The 24,301-nt window shown below is 45.8% G+C and overlaps 1 protein-coding gene across 1 annotated transcript; it reads right to left on the reverse strand.

The window, feature by feature from the left end:
* Positions 1-20,841: 20,841 nt before the first annotated feature.
* Positions 20,842-23,154, reverse strand: SOWAHD (sosondowah ankyrin repeat domain family member D). The gene has a single exon (XM_049872516.1). The coding sequence runs from the start codon at positions 22,541-22,543 to the stop codon at positions 21,620-21,622; it is 924 nt and encodes a 307-aa protein (XP_049728473.1). The 5' UTR covers positions 22,544-23,154; the 3' UTR covers positions 20,842-21,619.
* Between the last annotated feature and the right edge of the window lie 1,147 nt (positions 23,155-24,301).

The raw sequence follows: 24,301 nt of genomic DNA on the forward strand, positions 1-24,301 counted from the left end.
CATTCTTTAGGTCTCAACTTACTTTTCACTTTCACAGGGAGGCCTTCCCTGACTGCCTTCCCCAAATCTAGCTAGGTCTTCCTATTTAACCAGTTACTCATGGTGACTCCATGTGTGTCAGAGTAGAACTGTGCTCCACAGTGTTTTCAGTGGCTGATTTTTCCAAAGTAGATAGCCAGGCCTTTCTCTCAAGGCACCTCTGGATAGACTCAAACCTCCAACCTTTTGGTAAGCAGCCGAGTGCATTAACTGTGCCACCTAGGAAATCAGCCTGTAGGTTTCATTCAAATTTTAAATGTAAAATTTTATGTGAGGCTAATTAATTGATGCCTGCCTCCCTCATTAGACTGTGAACTCTAAGAGGATAAGGATGGGTCTGTCTTGTCCACTGCTGTGCGCTCTCACTTAACACAGTGTCTGGCACAAAGGAGGTGCTTAATAAATCTGTTGAATGAGTGAGTGAATGAATGCAGGAGGAGATGGACATGCGAGTAAGCAATAACAGTACAAAATGCATGGCTTCTGTGTGTATGTGAGGAGTGAAGGAGCAATGACTTTCTGGCCTGGGAAAGTCAGGGAAGGCCTCATTCAGGTTTACAAGCAGGGAGACAAGGGTGGGGGTGTGTGTGTGCTCACAGGGAGTGGGTAGCTGGAGTGTAAGGCATTAGGGGAAGGACCTGGAGAACCAGGTAGGGGTGGATCATGAAAGCTCAGGTATACCAGAAGTTGCAAATGGCGCTGTTCTCAGGGGCTCTGGACTGGGGAGCCATTCGTTGCTGCCCACCCTCTGTAGAAGCCTCTCTTCCTCACTGGCAGGCTAGCCCCAGGCTTGAAGTATGATCACTGGTCAGGCCACTTGGGGCTGCACCTCCAAAGCTGCCGATGGGGACTGTGGCAGGAGCAGTGGGCCAGGACATGGCTCGCAACTGGGACCCTGAACGAACTGTGTTCTCTTTTGTGATTTCCCTATCTGTGTTGATATCTTGTTGCTCTGTTCTGTGTTCTAATCTTGGGTCGTTATCAGATGTTACTGATTTTCTAACAGGAGGACTCCCTTTAGTATTTCTTGTAGTTTTGGTTTGGTTTTTGCAAATTCCCTAAACTTCTGTTTATCTGGAAATGTCCTCAGTTTGCCATCATATTTAAGAGACAGTTTCACTGGATATATAACTCTTGGCTGGCAATTTTTTTCCTTCAAGGCTTTGTATATATCGTTCTTTTTTTGTGAGCGTGCTTTAAGTGAACGTTTACAATTCAAGTCAGTTTCTCATACAAAACCTTACACAAACATTGTTTTGTGACCCTAGGTGCTCTCCCTGTAATGTGACAGCACATTCCTCCTCTCCACCCTGTATTTCAGGTGTCCATTCAACCAGCTCCTGTCCCCTTCTGCCTTGTCATCTCGCCTCTAGACAGGAGCTGCCCACTTAGTCTCATGTGTCTACTTGAGCCAAGAAGCTCACTCCTTACCAGTATCATTATCTATCTTACTGTCCAGTCTAATCTTTGTCTGAAGAGTTGGCTTCAAGAATGGTTTTAGTTTTGGGTTAACAGAGAGTCTGGAGGCCATGTCTTCAGGGGCCCTCCAGGCTTAGTCAACTCTTAAGTCTGGTCTTTTTACAAGAATTTGAGTTCTACGCCCCACTTTTCTTCTGTTCTATCAGGGACTCTCTGTTGCATTTCCTGTCAGGGCAGTCATTGGTGGTAGCCAGGCACCATGTAGTTCTTCCTGTCTCAGGCAGATGGAGTCTCTGGTTTATGTGGCCCTTTCTGTCTCTTGGGCTCATAATTACCTGGTATCTTTGGTGCTCTTCATTCTCCTTTGCTCCAGAACTGTGTTCTCTTGATCAATTTGAATAATTTAGATTCCAGCAGAGCTGATAATACATATGTTTTGGAGATGTTTCATACAGACAAAGATGCAAATAATAGTAGCAATGACTGAAGTGAGAGAAAAACACACCAAGAAAGCAAACGACCATAGCCTAGGCCAGACCAGAGTCATTTTCTAGAGGAAGTAAAGAAAAAGAGAAGGTTTAAAACTTAACTGCCTTGGAGCAGCTAATATTTGACAAAGGCCCAGTGTCAGTTCATTGGGGAAAAGATAGTCTTTTTAACAAATGGTGCTGGCATAACTGGATATCCATTTGCAAAAAAATGAAACAGGACCCATACCTCACACCATGCACAAAAACTAACTCCAAGTGGATCAAAGACCTAAACATAAAGACTAAAACGATAAAGATCATGGAAGAAAAAATAGGGGCAACATTAGGAGCCCTAATACAAGGCATAAACAGAATACAAAACATTACCAAAAATGACGAAGAGAAACCAGATAACTGGGAGCTCCTAAAAATCAAACACCTATGCTCATCTAAAGACTTCACCAAAAGAGTAAAAAGACCACCTACAGACTGGGAAAGAATTTTCAGCTATGACATCTCCGACCAGCACCTGATCTCTAAAATCTATATGATTCTGTCAAAACTCAACCACAAAAAGTCAAACAATCCAATCAAGAAGTGGGCAAAGGATATGAATACGCACTTCACTAAAGAAGATATTCAGGCAGCTAACAGATACATGAGAAAATGCTCTCGATCATTAGCCATTAGAGAAATGCAAATTAAAACTACGATGAGATTCCATCTCACACCAACTAGACTGGCATTAATCCAAAAAACACAAAATAATAAATGTTGGAGAGGCTGCAGAGAGATTGGAACTCTCATACACTGCTGGTGGGAATGTAAAATGGTACAACCACTTTGGAAATCTATCTGGCGTTATCTTAAACAGTTAGAAATAGAACTACCATACAACCCAGAAATCCCACTCCTCGGAATATACCCTAGAGAAATAAGAGCCTTCACACAAACAGATATATGCACACCCATGTTTATTGCAGCTCTGTTTACAATAGCAAAAAGCTGGAAGCAAGCAAGGTGTCCATCAATGGATGAATGGGTAAATAAATTGTGGTATATTCACACAATGGAATACTACGCATCGATAAAGAATAGTGATGAATCTATGAAACATTTCATGACATGGAGGAACCTGGAAGGCATTATGCTGAGTGAAATTAGTCAGAGGCAAAAGGACAAATATCGTATAAGACCACTATTATAAGATCTTGAGAAATACTATAAACTGAGAAGAACACACACTTTTGTGGTTACGAGGAGGGGAGGGAGAGAGGGTGGGAAAGGGTTATTTACTGATTAGTTAGTAGATAAGAACTACTTTAGGTGAAGGGAAGGACAATACTCAATACATGGAAGGTCAGCTCAAGTGGACTGGACCAAAAGCAAAGAAGTTTCCGGGATAAACTGAATGCTTCAAAGGTCAGTGGAGCAAGGGCAGGGGTTTGGGGACTATGGCTTAAGGGGACTTCTAAGTCAATTGGCAAAATAATTCTATTATGAAAACATTCTGCATCCCACTTTGAAATGTGGCGTCTGGGGTCTTAAATGCTAACAAGCGGCCATCTAAGATGCATCAATTGGTCTCAACCCACCTGGATCAAAGGAGAATGAAGAACACCAAGGTCACACGATAACTATGAGCCCAAGAGACAGAAAGGGCCACATGAACCAGAGACTTATATCATCCCGAGACCAGAAGAACTAGTTGGTGCCCGGCCACAGCCGATGACTGCCCTGATAGGGAGCACAATAGAGAACCCCTGAGGGAGCAGGAGATCAGTGGGATGCAGACCCCAAATTCTCATAAAAAGACCAGACTTAATGGTCTGACTGAGACTAGAGGAATCCCGGCGGTCATGGTCCCCAAACCTTCTGTTGGCCCAGGACAGGAACCATTCCCGACGACAACTCATCAGACATGGAAAGGGACTGGACAGGGGTAGGAGAGAGATGTTGATGAAGAGTGAGCTACTTGTATCAGGTGGACACTTGAGACTGTGTTGGCATCTCCTGTCTGGAGGGGGGATGGGAGGGTAGAGAGGGTTGGAAGCTGGCAAAATTGTCACAAAAGGAGAGACTGGAAGGGCTGACTCATTAGGGGGAGAGCAAGTGGGAGTATGGAATAAGGTGTATATAAACTTATATGTGACAGACTGACTTGATTTGTAAATGTTCACCTGAAGCTCAATACAAATTATTAAAAATAAAAAAAAACTGCCTTGGACACAGGAAACACGAGGTGGAAAAGGTGAGTGTGCTGTCTCATAGGGACTGCAACTAGTGTCACATAACAATATGCACATAAATTTTTGTATGAGAAATTAACTTGAGCTGCGTGATGGTTAAGATTGTGTGTCAACTTGGCTGGGCCATGACTGTCAGTGGTTTGGCAGTTATGCAATGATGTAGTTTGGCAGTTATGTAATGATGTACCTCTCCTCCATTTTGTGATATAATGTGTTCATCTCCATGATGCGATCTGATGCAATCAGCCAATTTGTTGTAAGGATGTTTCCTTGGGGATGTGGCCTGCATCTAATATAAGCAGATGTTCTGGCTTTTTGCTTGCTCTGGATTCTGCAGCTGCCTCCTGTTTATCTGACTTCCAGTTCTTGGGACTTGAGATATCAGCTTATCTGCTGATCTTGGGATTCGTTGATCTTCATAGCCTGTGAGCAAGAGCCTGCTCTGTGACCTGCTAATCTTGGGTTCGCCAGCCCCTGCAGCTACAGGAATTGAAGAAAGCTCTATCCTGATCCATGGACTTGGGACGTTCCAGCCTCTGCACTCATGTGAGACATTTTGATATAAATCTCTCTCTATATAGATTTATACACTTCATTGGTTTCGCTTCTCTGGAGAACCTAGCCTAAGACAAGCTGCAAACTTTCACCAAAAGCACAACTAAAAAAAAAAAAAAGTTAACTGCCTTCCCCCACCAAAAAAAAAAAAAAAACTCACTACTATCAATACTGGAATTTCAGGCAATTCAAAAAAATTCTACTGAAATATATGGAACCCTGGTGGCACAGTGGTTAACAGCTTGGCTGCTAACCAAAAGGTTGGAAGTTTGAGTCCACCAGCTGCTTCTTGGAAACCCTATGGGGCGGGCAGTTCTACTAGTCCTATAGGGTCACTATGAGTTGGAATTGACTCGACAGCAACGGGTTTTGAAATATACAGGAAAGTGCACTTGTCATAAGTCACAAAGTGAATCTGCTTGTGTCACTACCACCCAGAAAACGATCAGCATTCCAGAAGTCCCTCCTCAGGCCCTCTTCCAGTTACTGTCACCCCAAAATGTAACCATTGTCCTAACCTCTAACAATATAGATCGGTTTTGCCTTTTATGTAACAGTATAGATTTAGTTTGAATTTTATAGAAATTGAATAATAAACTCTGCACTCTTTAGTGTCTTCTCTTGCTCACCACCATGTGAGATTGCTCCTTGTCGTGTGCAGTTGTAGATTGTTTTCACTGCTGTATAGTGTTATACCACCATTTATTTCTCCCTTTTTCCTGTTGATAGACAATTGAGTAGTTTCCAGTTTGGGGCCTTTTTCAATAGTGCTGCTCTGAACATTTTTGTACATATCTTTTGTTGAACATATGTATGCATTTCTTTACAGACGACTTAATTTTTTTTATACTTTTCAGGATGTGTAGACATAACGAAAATGTGTTTTATATAATCAGAAGACAACTAATTGAAATTTCTACAATGATCATGTATTTATAATCAGGAAAAAGATTTTTTTAAGGAACAGGAAAATTAAACTTAACTTTGACAGAATAGAGCCACTCACATACACCTTTTTTTTTTTTAAAGCAGAAGAAGGTGTTATGGATTGAATTGTGTCCTCCAGAAATACTTATTGTAAATCCTAACCTGTATGTCTGTGGTTATAATCCCATTTAGGAATGGGTTGTTTTTGTTACGTTAATGAGGCAGGATTAGTGTAGGGTGTGTTTTAAGTGAGTCTCTTTTGAACTATAAAAAAAAAAAAAAACAACCCAAAGCCCTTACTGTTGTGTCGATTCTGACTCATAGGGACCCTGTAGGACAGAGTAGAACTGCCCCATAGGGTTTCCAAGGAGTGGCTGGTGAATTCAAACTGCCAACCTTCTAGTTAGCAGCCGAGCTCTTAACCACTGAGCCACCAGGGCTCCTTTTGAACTATAAAAAGAGTAAACAAGCAATCAGAGATGGGGGAAGAGAGGTGTCACACCACGTGAAGATCACCAAGGAACAAGGACCTTCCTCCAGAGCCAACAGAGAGAGAAAGCCTTCTCCTGGAGCCAGTGCCCTGAATTCAGACTTCTAGCCTTCTAAACTATGAGAAAATAAATTTCTGTTTGTTAAATCCACTCACTTGTGGTATTTCTGTTGTAGCAGCACTAGATACTAAGACAGAGGGGAATTTATTATCAGGTTTCAGTCATGTCTAGTGGAACTGTGGAACTCAAAAATAGGCTGCAGGCAGCCTTCCAGAGGAATCAGAACCAGGGCCCTAAAAGCCATCGAGAAGCCAAGCAGGCTGCGCACCGTCTCTGGGCCTCACAGCCTCCTTCTCAGCTGCTTTCTGCATGTCTTTCACTCTTGTCTCTCTTGGGAAACCTGCTTCCTCTGCTTCTATGGATGTCTGGTCAAACATGGCTATGTCTCAGTCCTCAGGTCAGGTGCCCAGTGGAAATGGATGGGTACCTCTGAACTCCAACAGAAGGGTCATGGGAGGGAAAGCCTGATTGGGCCAACTTGGATTATCTGTCCAGTCGAATCAATCAACTCTGGCTGAGGAGACAGGGTCATGTATAAGCATGACTGCCCTGGGGGTGGGCTAGTGCCCAGTGAAAGTAGTTTGTGCTGAGCAGATATCCCCAAGAGCATCTACTTCAGTGGAGCCCTGCGCGGGAAGCCCTGAATGAGAGACCTGTGCACTAGTCTTGGTGTTGCCTCAAGAAATCCCTAACCTCTCTGGACCTTGGCCCTCTTCTGTTTGCTCCTTGCTTTTTATGTTGATTTTTGTTTGTTTGCTTTTCTGTGGTTATTTTCAGAGGCTTCCAAGACTATGGAGACATGGGAAAGATGATATAGCAAGTAAACAGGGATAATCCCGAAACAAATTAGGCAAATTTATAAACTGTGGGATTTGAAAAATATGTACCCTTTTGACCTGAGACCAAATTCTTGGCTTTTGGCTGCAGGCCAGATAGCAGTTTAAGCTAGCATCAAATGTTACCTCTCTCCCGGACACTGGAGGCTGACTACCAAGTTCTTATCTGGAGATGCTAATTCCGGAAGGTGCCTTTGTGACTGCCTTACTCCTTACAGCCTGGCACCTGTCTCTGGTGGTGCCAAGAGTTCTTCTGATGTTCATTTCCTGAGACCAGACACTGTTTTTTCTCTCAGTTTTTTTTTTGTGGGAAATATATAGGTAACAAAACAGTTGCCATTCCAAGAATCCTCACATGTATAGTTCAGTGACATAATTATGTTCATCATGTTGTTCAACCATCACCATTCTCCATTCCCAAGATTTTCCATCACCTGTGACAGAAGCTTAGTGTTAGTCTCAGACATATTTTTGACGATTTCTGAACAGCACAGGGTAGAGGTAACTTTCTGTTGTTGGTTGCCGTCGAGTCGATTCTGACTCATATTGTTATCCAGGTATTAATTCATTATTGTAGATGTGACTCAAAACATTAAAAAAAAAAAAGACAATCATAGAGGACACTGGGTGCGGGGGATGTGGGAACTCTCTGTAAAATCCTTGTAACTTTTCTGTAAATCCAAAACTATTCTAAAATAAAATATTTATTTAAGAAAATAACCAACCTAAAAAAAATTTTTTTTAATACCTAAGCTAGGAGTGAAATTGACTAAATAATGCATTTCGAGTGTGGTGCCTGAGGAGGCATGCTGATGGGTGAGTGAGTGTGAGAAAATATGCTTATAAATCACAAATGTGCAGTTCTACTGAGGATGTCTACATCATAAACACATACTTTAAGATTGGTTCCCCATAGGTTGACAGAGAAAATGAGCTATTTCTAGACTGGTCTTAGCACAGGAGCCCTGGTGGCACAACAGTTAAGCACTCAGCTGCTAACTGAAAGGTAGGTGGCTCAAACCCACCCAGCAGTTCCACAGGAGGAAGACCTGGCGATCTGCTCCTGTAAAGATTAAAACCTAGAAAACCCTATGGGGCAGTTCCGACATTGGGGAAGTTACTTAACCTCTCTGAGCACGTGTAAAATGGGGGCTAATAATACCGATGCTATAGACTTGCTATGATAATTGAGATCGTGTGTCAAAAGCGACTAGCATATTGTAAGGACTTAGTAAATGGTAGCAATTCATATTTAATAGTTCTTGGTGTAAATCTACAACTGATGTTTTTTCTTCTTTATTTTTTCTATTTTTTTGAGAGGATTGGGGGAGGGGATGGGCAGTTCCTGTTTCAACAGGCAGTTAACAGAAAGCTCAAGACTGGTGTAGATATGCCGGCCCGAAGTTAAAACTGAAAGTGGGTGGATAATGAATAAACTGCTCTAAGGAATATCAAGACTTCCTCACTTATTAAGGAAGCGGAAGTCTGGACCCAGTCCTATTCTTAGGAGATAGTAAAGGGTCCCAAGAAGATGAGGATGTTTATCTCCTAATAGGAACAGTCAAGAACAACATTGATTCATTTAACAAATATTTATAGAACACCTACAGGTGCCAAGCTGCTGAGGATACAGTGAATAGGCTAGGCACAGTCTCTGCTCTCAGAGCTCTTACAGTCTAGTCCACACATACACACACAGAGCACACACACAATTGCAACTCAATGTCTTGATTCAATAGTTACGTGCAATGCACACGTTTTTAATTTATTTCATTAAAAATTGATTTCATGACCCACTAATAGGTTGTATCTGCAGTTTAAAAACCACTGATCAAGCCAGGAAGATAGATGCATAGATAATTGTTATACAGTGTTACAGTGGTATAAGTGCAATGATGGAAAAGTATTCCTAGGGGCCTAGGGAAGCATTCTTAACTCACGCAGTTCAAATAAAAAAGATCTAGTTAAGGCTGATGTCAAAATGGTGTATGTCCCTAGCGTGAAATACACACTTCAATATTTTAATCATCAAAGTGACATTCATATGTTTGTAATGTTGTTAGGTATTGTCGAGTCAGTTCTGACTCATAGTGACCCTATGTACAACAGAATGAAACACTGCCTCGTCCTGCTCCATCCTTACAATCGTTGCTATGGTTGAGCACTTTGTTGCAATCACTGTGTCAATTCATCTTGTTGAGGGTCTTCCTCTTTTTCATTGATGCTCTGCTTTACCAAGCACAATGTCCTTCTCCAGGGACTGGATCCCTCCTGATAACATGTCCAAAGTATGTGAAACGTAGTCTCGCCATGCTTGTTTCTAAGGAGCATTCTGGCTGTATTTCTTCCAAAATAGATTTGTTGGTTCTGCTGACAGTCCACGGTGCATTCAATATTGTTTGCCAATACCACAACTCAAAGGTGTCAATTCTTCTGGAAGGACCCCGGTGGTCGTGGCCCCCAGACCTTCTGTTGGCCCAGGACAGGAGCCATTCCCGAGGCCAACTCTTCAGACATGGATTGGACTGGACAATGGGTTGGAGAAGGATGTTGGTGAGGAGTGAGCTTTTTGGATCAGGTGGACACTTGAGACTATGTTGGCATCTCCTGGCTGGAGGGGAGATGAGGCGGGGGGGTTAAAGGCTGGCAAAAAGGACACGAAAAGAGAGAGTGGAGGGAGAGAGAAGGCTGTCTCATTAGGGGGAGGGTAATTGGGAGTGTGTAGCAAGGTGTATATGGGTTTTTGTGTGAGAGACTGACTTGATTTGTAAACTTTCACTTAAAGCACAATAAAAATTATTTTTAAAAAAAGGTGTCAATTCTTCAGTCTTCCTTATTCATTGTCCAGCTTTTGCATGCATATGAGGTGATTGAGAATACCATAGCTTGGGTCAGGTGCATAATAGTCCTCAAAGTGACATACTTCACCGCCTGACCTCAAAACCTACTATACAGCTACAGTAATCAAAACAGCCTGATACTGATACAACAACAGACACACTGACCAATACGACAGAATCGAGAACTCAGATGTAAATCCACCAACCTACAGTCACCTGCTCTTTGACAAAGGCCCAAAACCCATTAAATGGGAGAAAAGACAGCCTTTTAAACAAAAAGTTCGGGCAAAACTGGATGTCCATCTTTGAAAAAAAAATAAAACAGGACCCATACTTCACACCATACACAAAAACTAATTCTAAATGGATCAAAGACCTAAATATAAAACCAAAAACTATAAAGATCATGGAAGAAAAAATAGGGTCAACACTAGGGGCCCTAATATACAGCATTAACAGGATATGAAACATAACTAACAATACACAAACACCAGAAGGTAAGCTAGATAACTGGGATCTTCTAAAAATTAAGACACTTACGCTCATCAGAAGACTTCACCAAAAGAGTAAAAAGAGAACCTACAGATTAGGGAAAAAAAAATTTTAATATGACAAAGCTCCAACCTCTAAAATCCATAGGAAAATCCAACACCTCTACAACAAAAAGACAAATAATCCAATTTAAAAAATGAGCAAAGGATAAGAACAGACACTTCACTAAAGAAGACATACAGGTGGCTGACATACACAGAAGAAAGTGCTCTTGATCACTAGCCATTTTTTTTTTAGAGAAGTGCAAATCAAAACCACAGTGAGATGACATCTCACCCCAAAATTACTGGCATGAATCAAAAAAACAGGAAATAACAAATATTGGAGAGGCTGAGGGGAGATTGGAACACTTACCCACTGCTGGTGAGAATGTAAAATGATACAACCATTTTGGAAAATGATATGGCGCTTCCTTAGAAAGGTGAAAAAAAAAAACCAAAGAAATAGAAAGGTAGAAATAGAAATACCGTATGATCCAGCAATCCCACTCCTAGGAATATATCCTAGAGAAATAAAAGCCATCACACAAAAAGACATATGCACACCCATGTTCATTGCAGCATTGTTCACAGTAACAGTAAGATGGATACAATCTAGGTGCCCATCAACAGATGAATGGATAAACAAACTATGGTACATACACATAATGGAATACTACACAACCATAAATAACAATGATGACTCTGTGAAGCATCTCACAACATGGATGAATCTGGAGGGCATATTGCCGAATGAAATCAGTCAGTCACAAAAGAGCAAATACTGTATGAGACCACTACTATAAAAACTCGTAAAAAGATTTACACACAAAAAGAAACAATCTTTGATGGTTACAAGGGAGGGGAGGCATGGGGAGGGAAGAAAACTAACTAGACAATGGATAAGTGGTAACTTTGGTGAAGGGTAAGACAGTACACGATACCAGGGAAGCCAGCACAACTTGCCCAAGGCAAGGTCATAGAAGCTCCATAGACACATCTGAAGTCCCTTAAAAGCCTGTGAGAGGCCATCTAAGGTAACTTCACTGGTCTCACCCCATCTAGAGTAAGGGAGAATGAAGAAAACCAAAGACACAAGGGAAAGATTAGTCCGACAGACTAATGGACCACAACTACCATAGCCTCTACAAGACTGAGTCCGGCACAACTAGATGGTGCCCAGGTACCACCATTGACTGTTCTGACAGGGATCACAATAGAGGGTCCTGGACAGAGCTGCAGGAAAATGTAGAGCAGAGCAGAATTCAAACTCACAAAAAAAGACCAGGCTTACTGGTCTGACAGAGACTGGAGAAACCCTGAGAGTATGATCCCTGGACACCCTTTTAACTCAGTACTGAAGTCACTCCTGAGGTTCACCCTTCAGCCAAAGATTAGACAGGCTTATAAAACAAACAATAATGCGTGTAGTTCAACCATATATACTAGAGACTAAATGGGTGCACCAGCCCAGGGGCAAGAATGAGAAGGTAGGAGGAGACAGGAAAGCTGGACAAATAGAAATGGGGAAACCAAGGTTGAGAAAGGGAGAGTGTTGACACGTTGCGGGGTTGGCAACCAATGTCACAAAACAATATGTGTATTAGTTGTTTAATGAGAAACTAATTTGCTCTGTAAACTTTCACCTAAAGCGCACACACACACACACACACACAAAACTGAAGTTAAAAAAAAAGTGACACCTTTGCTTTTTAACACTTTAAAGAGGTCTTTTCAGCAGATTTGCCCACTGCAATGCATTGTTTGATTTCTTGACTGCTGCTTCTGTGGGTGTTTATTGTGAATTAAAGTAAAATGAAATCCTTGACAACTTCAATATTTTCTGTTTATCATGATGTCACTTATTGGTCCAATTGTGAGGATTTTTATTTTATGTTGAGGTGTAATCCATACTGAAGGCTGTGGTCTTTGATCTTCATTAGTAAGTGCTTCAAGTCCTCTTCACGTTCAGCAAGCAAGGTTGTATCATCTGCATAATGCAGGTCGTTAACGAGTCTTCCTCCAATCCTGATGCCCCATTCTTCTTCATATAGTCCAGCTTCTTGGATTATGTGCTCAGCATACAGATTGAATAAGTATGGTGAAAGGATAGAGCCCTGATACATGTTTGTAATATGCATACACATATATTTAGTGTGTAATTTGGGAATCTCAGAATAGCAGCATTTTGTGCACACAAAAGTCTTACGCTTTAAAAAAGTAGCATTTCCCTGACATTTTGAAGGACACTAGAGACAGTATGTTATCTGTTGGTGTGTAGCAAACTATCCCAAATTGTAGTGGCCTAAAACAAACATTTTGTTTCGAAAATCATTTTGTGGGTCAGGAACTTATGAAGGCCTTGGCTGGGTGACTGGTTTCTGATCCTCCTGGTGGCAGCTAGGACAGCTGAAGCTGGAGGAGCCACTTCTAAGGTGGCATCTTCACTCCCATGCCAGGCACCTTGATGCTCTTTGGCCTCTTCCTCCCCAGGGCCCCATCTGTCTAGAGCCTCACCATGTGGCTTGGGCTTCTCATAGCCTGGTGATCTCAGGCTTAGTTGAGTGTTCCAAGGGATAGAAATTGGAAGTTGCTAGTCTCTTAAGACCTGAGCCCAAAATTGGCACCAGGCCAGCCTCATGGGCAGGTGAATAGTACAGTCATGCAGGGCCCTGTGCTTGGCTTAATGCTCTGCTGTTGCCATCTTAAATTTTTAATAATTTTCAGTCTATGCTGGGCCCTACAAATTATGTAGCTAATCCTGCCCAAACTCGAAAACCAAACCCATTGCTATCTTGTCAACTTCAACTCATAGTGACCCTATAGGACAGAGTGGAACTGCTTCATAGAGTTTCCAAGGCTGTAAATCTTTATGGAAGCAGACTGCCATATCTTTCTCCTGAGGAGTGGCTAGTGGGTCCGAACCGCCAATATTTCGGTTAGCAGCCAAGTGCTTTAACCACTGTGCCACCAGGGCTCCTTGGTTCTGTCTAGCCTGGTATACCTCTTTCACAGTACTTTATTGGTCAAAGCAGTCACAGAGCATGTCCAGATTCAAGGGGGGGAAAAAAAACCTATTGCCATCGAGTCAATTCTGACTCGTAGCGACCCTATAGGACAGAGTAGAATTGCCCCATAGAGTTTCCAAGGAGTTCCTGGTGGATTTGAACTGCCAACCTTTTTGGTTAATAGCTGGAGCACTTAACCACTACCCCACCAGGGCTCCTTGGTCCTGTCTAGCCTGGTAAGGGAAGGGAATATAAATTCCATCTCTCAATGGGAGGAATGTCAAAGAATGCGTGGTCACCTTTGATCTGTCACAGCATGGACTGGAATAGAGGAAAGAACACTGGAATCAAGAAATCTGAGTACACCCCTGAGGGAGCAGGAGAGTAGTGGGATGCAGACCCCAAATCCTCATAAGACCAGACTTAATCGTCTGACTGAGACTGGAAGGACCCTGGTGGTCATGGCCTCCAGACCTTCTGTTGGCCCAGGACAGGAACCAATCCTGAAGCCAACTCTTCAGACATGGATTGGACTGGACAATGGGTTGGAGAGGAATGCTGGTGAGGAGTGAGCTTCTTGGATCAGGTGGACACTTGAGACTATGTTGGCATCTCCTGCCTGGAGGGGAGATGAGAGGGTCGGGGGGGGGGGGGCTAGAGGCTGGCAAAATGGACACGAAAAGAGAGAGTGGAGGGAGAGAGTGGGCTGTCTCATTAAAAAAAAATAGGGGGAGAGTAATTAGGTGTATGTAGCAAGGTGTATATGGGTTTTTGTGTGAGAGACTGACTTGATTTGTAAACTTTCACTTAAAGCACAATAAAAATTATATTAAAAAAAAGAAATCTGAGGAGATTAGTGATTACCAGGAGCTGAGGGGAGGGGAGAATGGGAGTTACTGCTTAATGGCTACTGAGCTTCTGTTTGGAGTAATGAAAACATTTGGAAATGGATAGTGGTGGTGGTTGCACAACATGGTGGATGTAATTAATGTCATTGGGTTGTACACTTAGGAAATGGTTAAAATGGCACAATCGAATTTGAGAAAGTCAAAGTAAAAAGAAATCTGAGACTTTGTCCAAGTTTTACAGGTACAACTAGCCTGCCACTTACAAGCCACTTCAGCTTTTGGGACTTCATTTTTCTTAAATTTGAAATGAGGAAATTGGACTTGATTTCTAAGCTCCAAAATCATGATCCTATAGTGCCATATTTGTAACTCTCTAGACGTACATTTAATGTGGTATTCATTAGAAAAAGTATCTCCACTGGGCTCTCCAAAGACAGAAAGCCATGAGCATAGTGCAAATGAGCTACAAAACAAAACAAAAAACCCAACAAATTGGTTTAATCAAAAAGCTGGTAGCTCTAAACTCATGGTTAGCTGCTTCCAACACCTACTCATTCATTCTACAAACACCCATCACAGACTACGTGGTAGACACAGTGCTGGGTGCTGGGCTGCAGCAGTGAGCCTCATCAACAGGCCCCATCTTCACGGGCTCACAGGCTCCAGGGGGACAGGCGCGAGAGCGGAGAGTTACAGCCCCTGTGTTGAGTGCTGTGGTAAGGAAGGCACTAGGGAATCTGTTCTGAACATGACAGGGGCTGAGGAAGAGCAAACAGAGCCCTGAAGACCAACGAGAAGTTAGGCTTGGGGTGGGGAGGCTGTGGGGCAGAGCATGAAGTGTTCATGTTCTATGCAATGGGAACTGACTGTGAAAAGACCCAGTCAAGAGAAAGCTGGAAGACTTTAGGGAACTGAAAGTCACTCTGTGCGGTAGAAGTACAAAAAGGGGATGTATTTGGGGATGGGAGAAGAGCATGGCAAGAGGAAGTGGTAATGAGGGATGAGACTGGAGAGGCAAGCAAGGGCCAGATCACGAGGAGCCTCATGAACCTTGAGAGGGAGCTTGGATTCTGTCCTGAGGTGGAGAGAAACATTGAGGTGTTCAAAATTAGACATTTGGGTTTAAGAAATCGCTGAGTCCAGTGTGTGCACTGCTGAGAATGGGCTGGTTGGGGTGCAGTCAAGTAGTCTAAGAATAGAGAGACTGATAAGAGGTTAAGATTTATAATCCAGGTGAGAAATGATTGTCACCTGAACTAAGGCAGAGGCAGTAGAGATGAAGTTAAATGGACAGATAAGAGAGATGTAGTAGAATCAACAAGACTTGTGATTGGCTGACTGTGGAGGAGGAAGAAGAGAGAGGTGGCAAGGATGGCACCCAGATTTCTGGCTTTAGTAACAGGGTAGATGGTGGTGCCATTTACTGAGAAGGAAAGACCATGAGAAGAATAGGTTTGTGTGTGTACACATATATATACCCATTGCCATTGAGTCGATTCCGACTCATAGTGACCTTATAGGACAGAGTAGAACTGCCCTATAGAGTTTCCAAGGAGCTCCTGGTGGATTCGAACTGCAGACTTTTGGTTAGCAGCCTTAGCACTTAACCATATACATATATATATATTGCAGGGAAGGGGAGTGAGAATCAATAGTTTGGTTTTAGACACGTTAAGTTTGAGATGTCTGTAAGACATCCTGGTGAAGATGTCCAATAAACAGCTGGGTATGTGGATATGCAAGTTAAGAGAGAACTGGAGGTGGTTATGGGGTTAAGGGATTTGGCCGATGGGAGGTCATCATGGGAGACCTTCCCAGAACTAATTGCTCTGGGTGATGGAGGCAGAAGCCAGAATGATGAGGGCTGAGGAGTTAATAAGAGGTGAGAAAATGAAGATAGTGAGGAGAGGAGACCTCCCTTTGGAGAGGTTTGGCTAGGAAGAGAAGAGGAGAGCCACAACATTGGGTCAGAAGGCTGGAAGAGACTTGAGCTTGTTCATCACCTGAAAAAAAAAAGAAGAGCCTGGCTTATAGTGGGCATTCAATACATTTTGTTGCACTGAACTTAACTGAGGGTAAGCTTGAAGATATGTTGTTGGGTGACCTCTAGTCAATTCTGGCTCATAGCGACTCCATGTGACAGAGTAGAACTGCCCCATAAAGTGTTCTTGGCTGTAGTCTTTATGAGAACAGATCGCCAGTTCTTTCCCGTGGTGATGCTGAGTGGATTGGAACAGCCAACCTTTAGGTTAGCAGCCGAGTGCTTAATCATTTGCGCCACCAGGGCTCCTTGCTTGAAGATATAGAAGAACAATTGATGGAATTAGACCCTGGGAGACAGCACTGAGAGGGTGAGTTAAATTTTGAAAGGGGACAGGTACACTCCATCATTAAAATGACCAGGAGGAAGGAGGGCAGGGTGTGTGGAATGCAGGGTATGTTGGCTAGAGGCAGGTGGGGGACATTTCTATAGATAAACAGGGTCAGAAGGTAAAGAAGACCTGTATAATTTTATTGTCTTCAGGGAATTTCAGATTTCGCTCTGAGCCCAGTTTATGACTTTATCTAGAAATAATATCTAACATACGAGGTCGGCATTTAGTTCTTCTGTGTGCTGAAATCAAGGTAACATAGCTTGTTACAATTACGTCTACAGTAAAAGCATATTGGTTGTTAAGAATATCAGCAGAGAAGAACCAGCATCGCCTTTGAGGAACAGCCACTCATTTGCCACAGATGGAAAATAACTTGCAATGAACGTGCATACATTTTAGAGATGGAATAATACAGGTAAACCACAGGACCACCCTAGCAGATCCAGGAAAACCTGCAAAAGCTGGAACCTCGGTAAGGTGGAAACCTGTCAGAGAAGGAAAATTATTTTCCTCTAAAACGAGCAATAGAAAAGTAAGACTGCACCCTACCAAAGGCGGAAAAGTTGCAAGACGTGGAAAAACATGGCAGTCCTGAGAAGTTCTAGCTCTCACAGGTTGAAACTGTAATATAGTCTCACCACAACAGCCTGCTGAGCGTCTTCCAATCCTTTCAAAGAGCAGCTGTTATTTCCTGAGTGTTTTCTATGTGTCAGGCAGCAAGCCCCGTGTTGCACACACATTATGTTGAATCCTCAGAACAATCCTGCAAGGGAGGTTGTATTGTTCCCATTTTACTGATGAGGAAACTGCTACTCAGCGCGGTGAGCAATTTGCTCAAGGTCACTCAGCAATGAATGCAGTAGTCAGGATTTGAACCCAGGTTAATCTGACCACTTTCTACCACACCAGTGGTTTTGAAATTTGCCCCAGAGCCACTGTGTATGACTGTCTGTCTGTCTGTCTAGGGTGGAGGTGAGGGATGGGGAAGGGAGGTCTTCGACCTGGGCAGCTACACATTTGTCGGTTTTAAACGGGTTGAGTCGATCCTGACTCCTAGCAACCCTCTAGGACAGAGTAGAATGCCCCATGGGGTTTCCAAGGCTGTCATCTTTACAGGAGCAGACTGCCACATCTTTCTTCCATGAAGCAGCTGGTGAGTTTGAACCACCAACATTTCAGTTAGTAGCTGAGTGCTATAACCACTGTACCACGAGGGCTCCTTGTAGGGCTTCTAAAAAAAAAATTAGGTAAGCTTTATTAGATCAAAGGCTGTGGAGGAGAAAGAAGAGAATGAAGGCCACTGCCCTATACAGGGCTCTTTGAACTTCTCAGGCTGTTGCATGACTTTTCTTGAAAAGCTGCCCCAGAAATGCTTTGTTTGTGTGAGGCTTGTCCCCAGTTTTCTCTCCGGGCACATCCATCCTCCACATGACTGCCAGGGTGCTTTTTCTAAAATTTCTTGTTACTACTCTGCTTAGGAACCTTCTATGGCTCCCAACTACTTTTAGGTTAAAACCCATGTAACACTTTTAGGATGTTAACCAAAAGCTCACCAGTTTGAATCCACCAGCTGCTCCTTGGTAACCCTGTGGGGCAGTTCTACTCTGCCCCACAGGTCGCTATGAGTCGGGATTGACTCAACGGCAATGGGTTTGGGTTGGTTTTGTTTAGGAGGCCCTGGGTGGTACAATTAATGCATTCCACTGCTGAGGGAGAGGTTGAAGGCTCAAGTCTATCCAGAGGCACCTTGGAAAAAAGGCCTGACGATCTACTCCTGAGGTCATAGCCACTGAAAACCCTATGGAATACAGTTCTCCTCTGACACACATGGGGTCGCCATGAGTTGGAATGGACTCAACGGCAACTGGTACTGGTTATGAGACCCTTAGTGATCTGAGTCTCCATCTTCTCTAGCCTTGCCTTTCTCTACTCCTCTCAGCTTCCACCCTCCTGCCAACCAGCAGGCTTAGAGTTTTTGGTATAGGCCACATTCTCCCATACATACCCTGGTGACTTTGCCAGGAATCCCCCTCCCCTCTGCTCCACTGGCCAACTCCCACTTACCCCTGGAGCCTCAGATCAGGCTTTGCCTTCCTGCCCAGAAAACCTTTCCCGCACCTCCCCCTGGGTCAGGCCCACCCTGGGTGCTCCTTCAACACCCTTCTCCCCCCAGGCCCACCTGTCCCAGTCCTGCTTCTAATGGTCTCCTTTCCTTGCCAGCCTCCCCCAGTAGATGCCGTTTTTGCATCATCTGCTTAACTCCCTTTTTCTCCCCTGGAAAGAGGTTTCTCGGAGAATTTGCTCTTTCTCTTGGGGTAAGCATACCAGTCTTGCCTCGAAAAGCATACCAGGAATGCCAATGGCTTGATGTTAGGCATGGAGAGTTTTCAGCATGGGAGTTTGTACCCTGAAGCCAAACCTCAGTTTTATATGGAGGAGGTAGGCTAGGCAATATCACATGATGAGGAAAATCTGTGGGGAAGAATAGCTGACTCCAGGAAAAACTATAGAAAGCCGCTTTCAAATCTTCCAGCTGATTTGGTTTTCATTTTGGAAAGAGCAGGTCCCCAAATCTGCTAATAGTTAAGATACATAGGTTCCAACTTTTCCTATAAAGAGGGCACTATTGTTGTAAGTGACCTTTGAATGCTCTGCCAAGACACACGCCTATCTTTCCTCCAATCCAGGAGCCCGCAGACCCAGCCATGTGGTGGGAAGGCTTTGTCCTGAGAGGCTTCATCAAGCCTAACCTACCTTGACAGCTGTCAAGGGGGAGGTAGTGGAGCAGAAACTGTGGTCAGCATCAGTTAGCCAGCTTGCATCTGTAAAATGGGCACGGGGGTGGAAGGGGGCTTATGGATATATTCTCCAAATGCCAGAATCCAGGAACTGCTGGCCCTGCCCCCTTCAAACATCAAGGAAAAGAAGTTTATTAAGAAGAAGAAAAAGGAAATGCTACATTAAAAAAAAAAAAAAACAAAAACTAGAACTCTGACATAATCTTTAAATCAAACAATAGTTTAGCTTAATTAGTAAAGAATGTTTACATTGATCATTGTGCTCTTTTAAAGAACTATCTATATGTGATCAAATCGAAGCTTAGGGGGCAATGAGTTTATGTTAATGGTGGTAGAATAATTTGGAAACGGATAAAGAGATGGGTGCACAGCTTGAATGTAACCAATGTCACTGAATTGTACATGTAGAAATGGTTGAATTGATGTATGTTTTGCTGTATATATTTTCACCAAAAAACAACAGAAAATCCCAGTTGCCATCAAGTTGATTCTGATGCATGGCGACCCCACATGTGTCCGGGTAGAACTGTGACTCACAGGATTTTCAATGGCTGATTTCTTGGAAGTGGATTGCCAGGCCTTTCTTCTGAGGCACTTCTGGGTAGACTCGAACTGTCAACCTTTTGGTTATCAGCCCAGTTCTTAACTGTCTGTGCCACTACATTACCCCGTGTAAATATGTGTAAGGCATAGTTCCTAAAGACATGGAGCAGGCTGAAACCGTCAGTAGGAAGGGTTTGGATCATTTTGTGGATGAGAGGAACCTACTGGGTTATTTAGAGAAAGCAGGAAAGTTGTGAGCACAGAGGGGCAACAAAGAAGGCAAACAGCAGAGATAAAAACCTGGATGGCTGGACTCAGGGTTGCATCTCTAGGTCTTCTGTTCTGTGGTGACTCAGTTTCTTCCTGGTGTTCAAGGACTGGGATGAGAGGGCTGGGGAACACAGCAGTCCACGGCCAGGCTATCAAGCCTGCACGGATACAGTGTTATTTTTTAAAACCCACTGTTCTCCAAGGTAGCATGGATCTCTAGCTGCCCACTGCTTCTTCCTCCTTTCAGGCTGAGTCAACCTGCCTGTATTTTACTCAATTCATGCTATTTCTGAACTGCAGCAATTTTCCAAACTACAACTTACATATTAAACTTAATGAAAAAAAAAAAGGCAGTGCTGATGGGGAAAACTGTCTTGGAAAAAAAGTGGGTGTGTCTCATTGGAAGGCCCGCGTTGAGGTAAATTATAGGACTCACCAGGAAATGTCCAAACTGTAAATTTGAAGACCTTTCCCTTTCACCACCCCTCTCCCCCCAACACAATTCCTCTAGGATGATCCTTGTGACAGAGGCCAAAGAGGGGGGCGGGGGGGGGGGGACAACAGATAAACTGTGTATCCCTACTCAGAGCCAAGGTGAAAGTCGCTCCTTCAGTGGACATTGCTGGTCTTCTGCTCTGAGAATGATGTCCAGAGCCTACCCTGGACCACTAGCTCATAGCCACGAGGCCAGGGGCTGGTGACTTTTTCCCTGCAATCGTATGCAGCTTCACCCTCTGTGGTTAATGGAAGAAAAAAAAGGCACTCAAAGGACATCTTCGTTATGTGAAAGGAAAACATATTCCACTTTAATATACTTAAGAAGTCATCCGTGATACATTAAAAAAGGTACCGGTAAGGCCTGGTTGTCTCAAGAGCAGGTCGCCAGAGGCTGACTCTACCGGCACAATGTGACCCGTTAATGGCCGAGTTCAGCCTGCGGTTAGGCGCTGCCTTTGCATCAGTGCGTTAGTCTTAACTCGTTCTTCTAGCATATGTTTCCTAATAAACCCGACTTTCCGCCTGCCCAGAAATGGCTGCTGGAAACTTAACGGTGTCTTTCCCACAGCAGGAGCACGCACCCGGCTCCTAAATTCCTTTGTCCTAGCAGCTTTGGGACCCCGGCGCCAGGCCGGCCTGGTCCTTGGCTCTCTCTCGGTTAGAGGGGTGCTCTGGCACGGGTCCTCCTGGCTAGTGGCTGCAGGAGGCATGAGACAAGTACCTGAGACCGGCCCCGAGCTCGTGCTTGGCTGTGGCCGGAGCTGCGTCCGCGGCGCCGCCTCCTCGGTGGGATCCCGGAGACCCCAGCACCGAGGCTTCCCGCAGCGTCCGGGCCGCTCTGCGCTCTCCAGTCTCAGCCTCCCTCAACGGTTCTGGAAGAAGGGAAACACTTGGCGCAAAAGGCCCTGAATTTGCGCCACTCGGGAGCCCGCAGAGTCTTTCTCTTTGGCCCTTGTCTCCACTGCCGTCGCGCCCGTTGGGCTTAGGGTCCATCGCAGAGCCCGCGCGGCGGCACCGCTGCTGTTGTTGTTGGAGTTGTTGCGCTCGTTGCCGTCCACCACTTCCCAGTCCTCCGCCCCCGACAGCTCCCGCAGCCTCTGGGGGGCGTCGGACCGCAGGTAATGGCAGGCCCGGTGTCCGCTGTGGTCGCGGCGCGTGGGGTCGGCGCCCAGGGCGCCCACCAGCACCTTGATGACCATGTCGTGCCCCTGCTGGGCCGCCAGGTGGAGGGGCGTGAGGCCACCGCTGCCCGGGACGCTCACGTCGAGCTGCAGCCCCCGGCGCTGGGCGAAGTCGTACACCAGAATGAGCTCCTCGTGGCGCCCGTGCTTGGCCAGCCAGTGCAGCACCGTGTAGCCCGTGATCGGGTCAGCCCTCAGCAGAAGCCCCGGCTCGGCCTTCAGCAGCTCCTGAAGCTCCTCAAAGCGGCCCTCGGCGGCCGCCAGCATCCACGCGTGCTCCCGGGGGTCCAAGCACAGCCCGCTGCCGCCAGGCCCGCTTGGCGGCTGCTCCTCGGCGCGCTCTTCCGACGGCCACCCGGCGGGAGCCGCCCCCTGCAGCCCTAGCAGCTCGCGCAGCGCTCCCCGCCGGCGCGCCGTGCCCGCTCCTGAGGACATCCCCGAGCCATGGAAGGGGGACTCCCGAGCGTTGGCAACGGCGCCCCGGTATCTGCCCAGGCTGCCAGTGTCCGCTCTCGAGGGGCGTGACTGCGGGGCGCTCCGCAGGCTTAGCACGGTGGTCAGGGAGGGCCTGGGCGCCAGGCTCGCGGCCCCTCGGGGCTGGGCCATGCTCTTACCGCTGCGGCCGCGGCCGGTCCGGCTCTGCGGCTCGCTGCCCTTCCCGGGCCGCACCGGGAGAGGAACTGGCGCGGGCGCTGGGGAAGGAAGCGGCTTGAGCAATTGGGTTCGGAGGGAGGGAGGGAGAGAGCGAGGGAGGGGAGTCGGGGGAGGGAGGCCCCGCGGAGGAGGGAGGGCCCGACCCGGGCGGTGGGGCGTGGAGGCTCGGCGCTCCGGTCTAGTCCCCAGGGCAAGCCCCGCTGGGGTGCCCCGGCTCCCGCCGCTGCGCAGCTGCCCCAGGCGCGGGCGCCCCGCCCTGCCCCAAACAGCCAGGTGAGCGGGACAGCCCCGCCTTTGGCCCCGCTGCCCTAGCAGCCCTGACGCTCGGCATCCCCGCTGCGATCGCCTACCCCCGACGGGCTGAGCTAGGGTTCCTCCTCTGCCTCCCGGAGCGCCAGCCTGGAGCTCCAAGGCGCTCGCTCCCGCCCCCTTCCTTCGCCCTTCCTGCTTATCTCTTCAGGAGTCTCCCTGCACTTTGTCCCCAAGCCGCCTTCGTCCTGCTCCTAGCACTCACGGAGGCGGCCCAGCTGCCCCATGTGACTGACCACGCAGCGCCTGGAGCTGCCCGGGACTGCTGCAGAGAAACGTGAGACCAGGGTCCAGGCCCGATCCTTTCCAGGAACTCAGAAGGGACATTCCTCTGCTCCCTCGCACCCCTAGCTCCGCTCTCCTTTCTCTTTCTACTCTAACCTTTCCCAGCTGGCTTGAGGAAGCAGGGACAGGTGAACCTGAGCCAGAGGCCACAGGAACGCCCTGGCCTTTTCAGAGAGGCAATCCAGCCCTCTCCCTGCTGGACCTGCTGAATTCTGGGAAGCCAGAGCATCAGAGATTTTAAAAGACAAGAGTATTTGATCTCTTTACTCCCAACCCAAGTCTCCTCTTTGCTCTTCTCTTCCCTCAATAAACCACCATGTTAAGGGGTTCGGTCTATGAGTAACAGGAAGCCATTGAAGGTTCTTGAGCTAGGGAGGCACAGGGCCATGATTAAGATGGTGTTTTAGGAAGATGATTCTGGCAGAGGCAGGAAGCCAGGAGACTGTTCCAACAGTCTAGGCCAGAGGGGATGGGGGCTCAGGCCCACTCCACTGGCCAACAGTGGCACCAATGATGGAAGGTTTCAATGGCTTTTCCTCCTTGACCCCCAAATATTTGGGGCCAGCTCACAATATCCTGAGCTTTTCCTTCATGACACCCTACGCAATTGTAATCCATTTTTGAACATTTACTATGTGCCAGACACTGTGCTAGATGCTTTAAACACATTAATTCTTTTCATCCTCCCCATGACCTCCAGAGTTAAGTGCCATTTCTATCTCCAGTTTGCAGAGAGGTTAGCCACTTGCTGAAGGCCACTCAGCAGGAAGTGGCAGAGCAGGTCTGTCTGACTCCATAGCCTTTGTCCTAGCACAGAGGGACTGGCATTCAAGCCAGCCTTATCAACTGCGAATCACTCACCCAAGTCCCAAATTCCAGCCAAACGGATGGACTTGTCTTAACCTGAGCATACCTTGAACTTGTATTTCTCTCCTCTTGCTCTGACACGCCAACTAAACTAGAAAGGCTTTGATGACTGCCGTACTATCCTTGTGCACCTAGTAGGTGCATAAGAAATATTTGTTACCTTGTTCTGGTTTGGTAGCCTGGGAAAATGTGATTGTGTGGGTGTTGGGGGGGTTGTGTGTATATGTTTTTTTCTTTTTGGGGGGGGGA

Source organism: Elephas maximus, chromosome X (genome assembly GCF_024166365.1).
Source record: "Elephas maximus indicus isolate mEleMax1 chromosome X, mEleMax1 primary haplotype, whole genome shotgun sequence".
In the NCBI taxonomy this organism is placed as follows: Eukaryota; Metazoa; Chordata; class Mammalia; order Proboscidea; family Elephantidae; genus Elephas; species Elephas maximus.

Excerpts from the sequence above, each read along its gene's own strand:
- SOWAHD (XM_049872516.1), bottom strand. The coding sequence starts at position 22,543 with ATGGCCCAGCCCCGAGGGGCCGCGAGCCTGGCGCCCAGGCCCTCCCTG.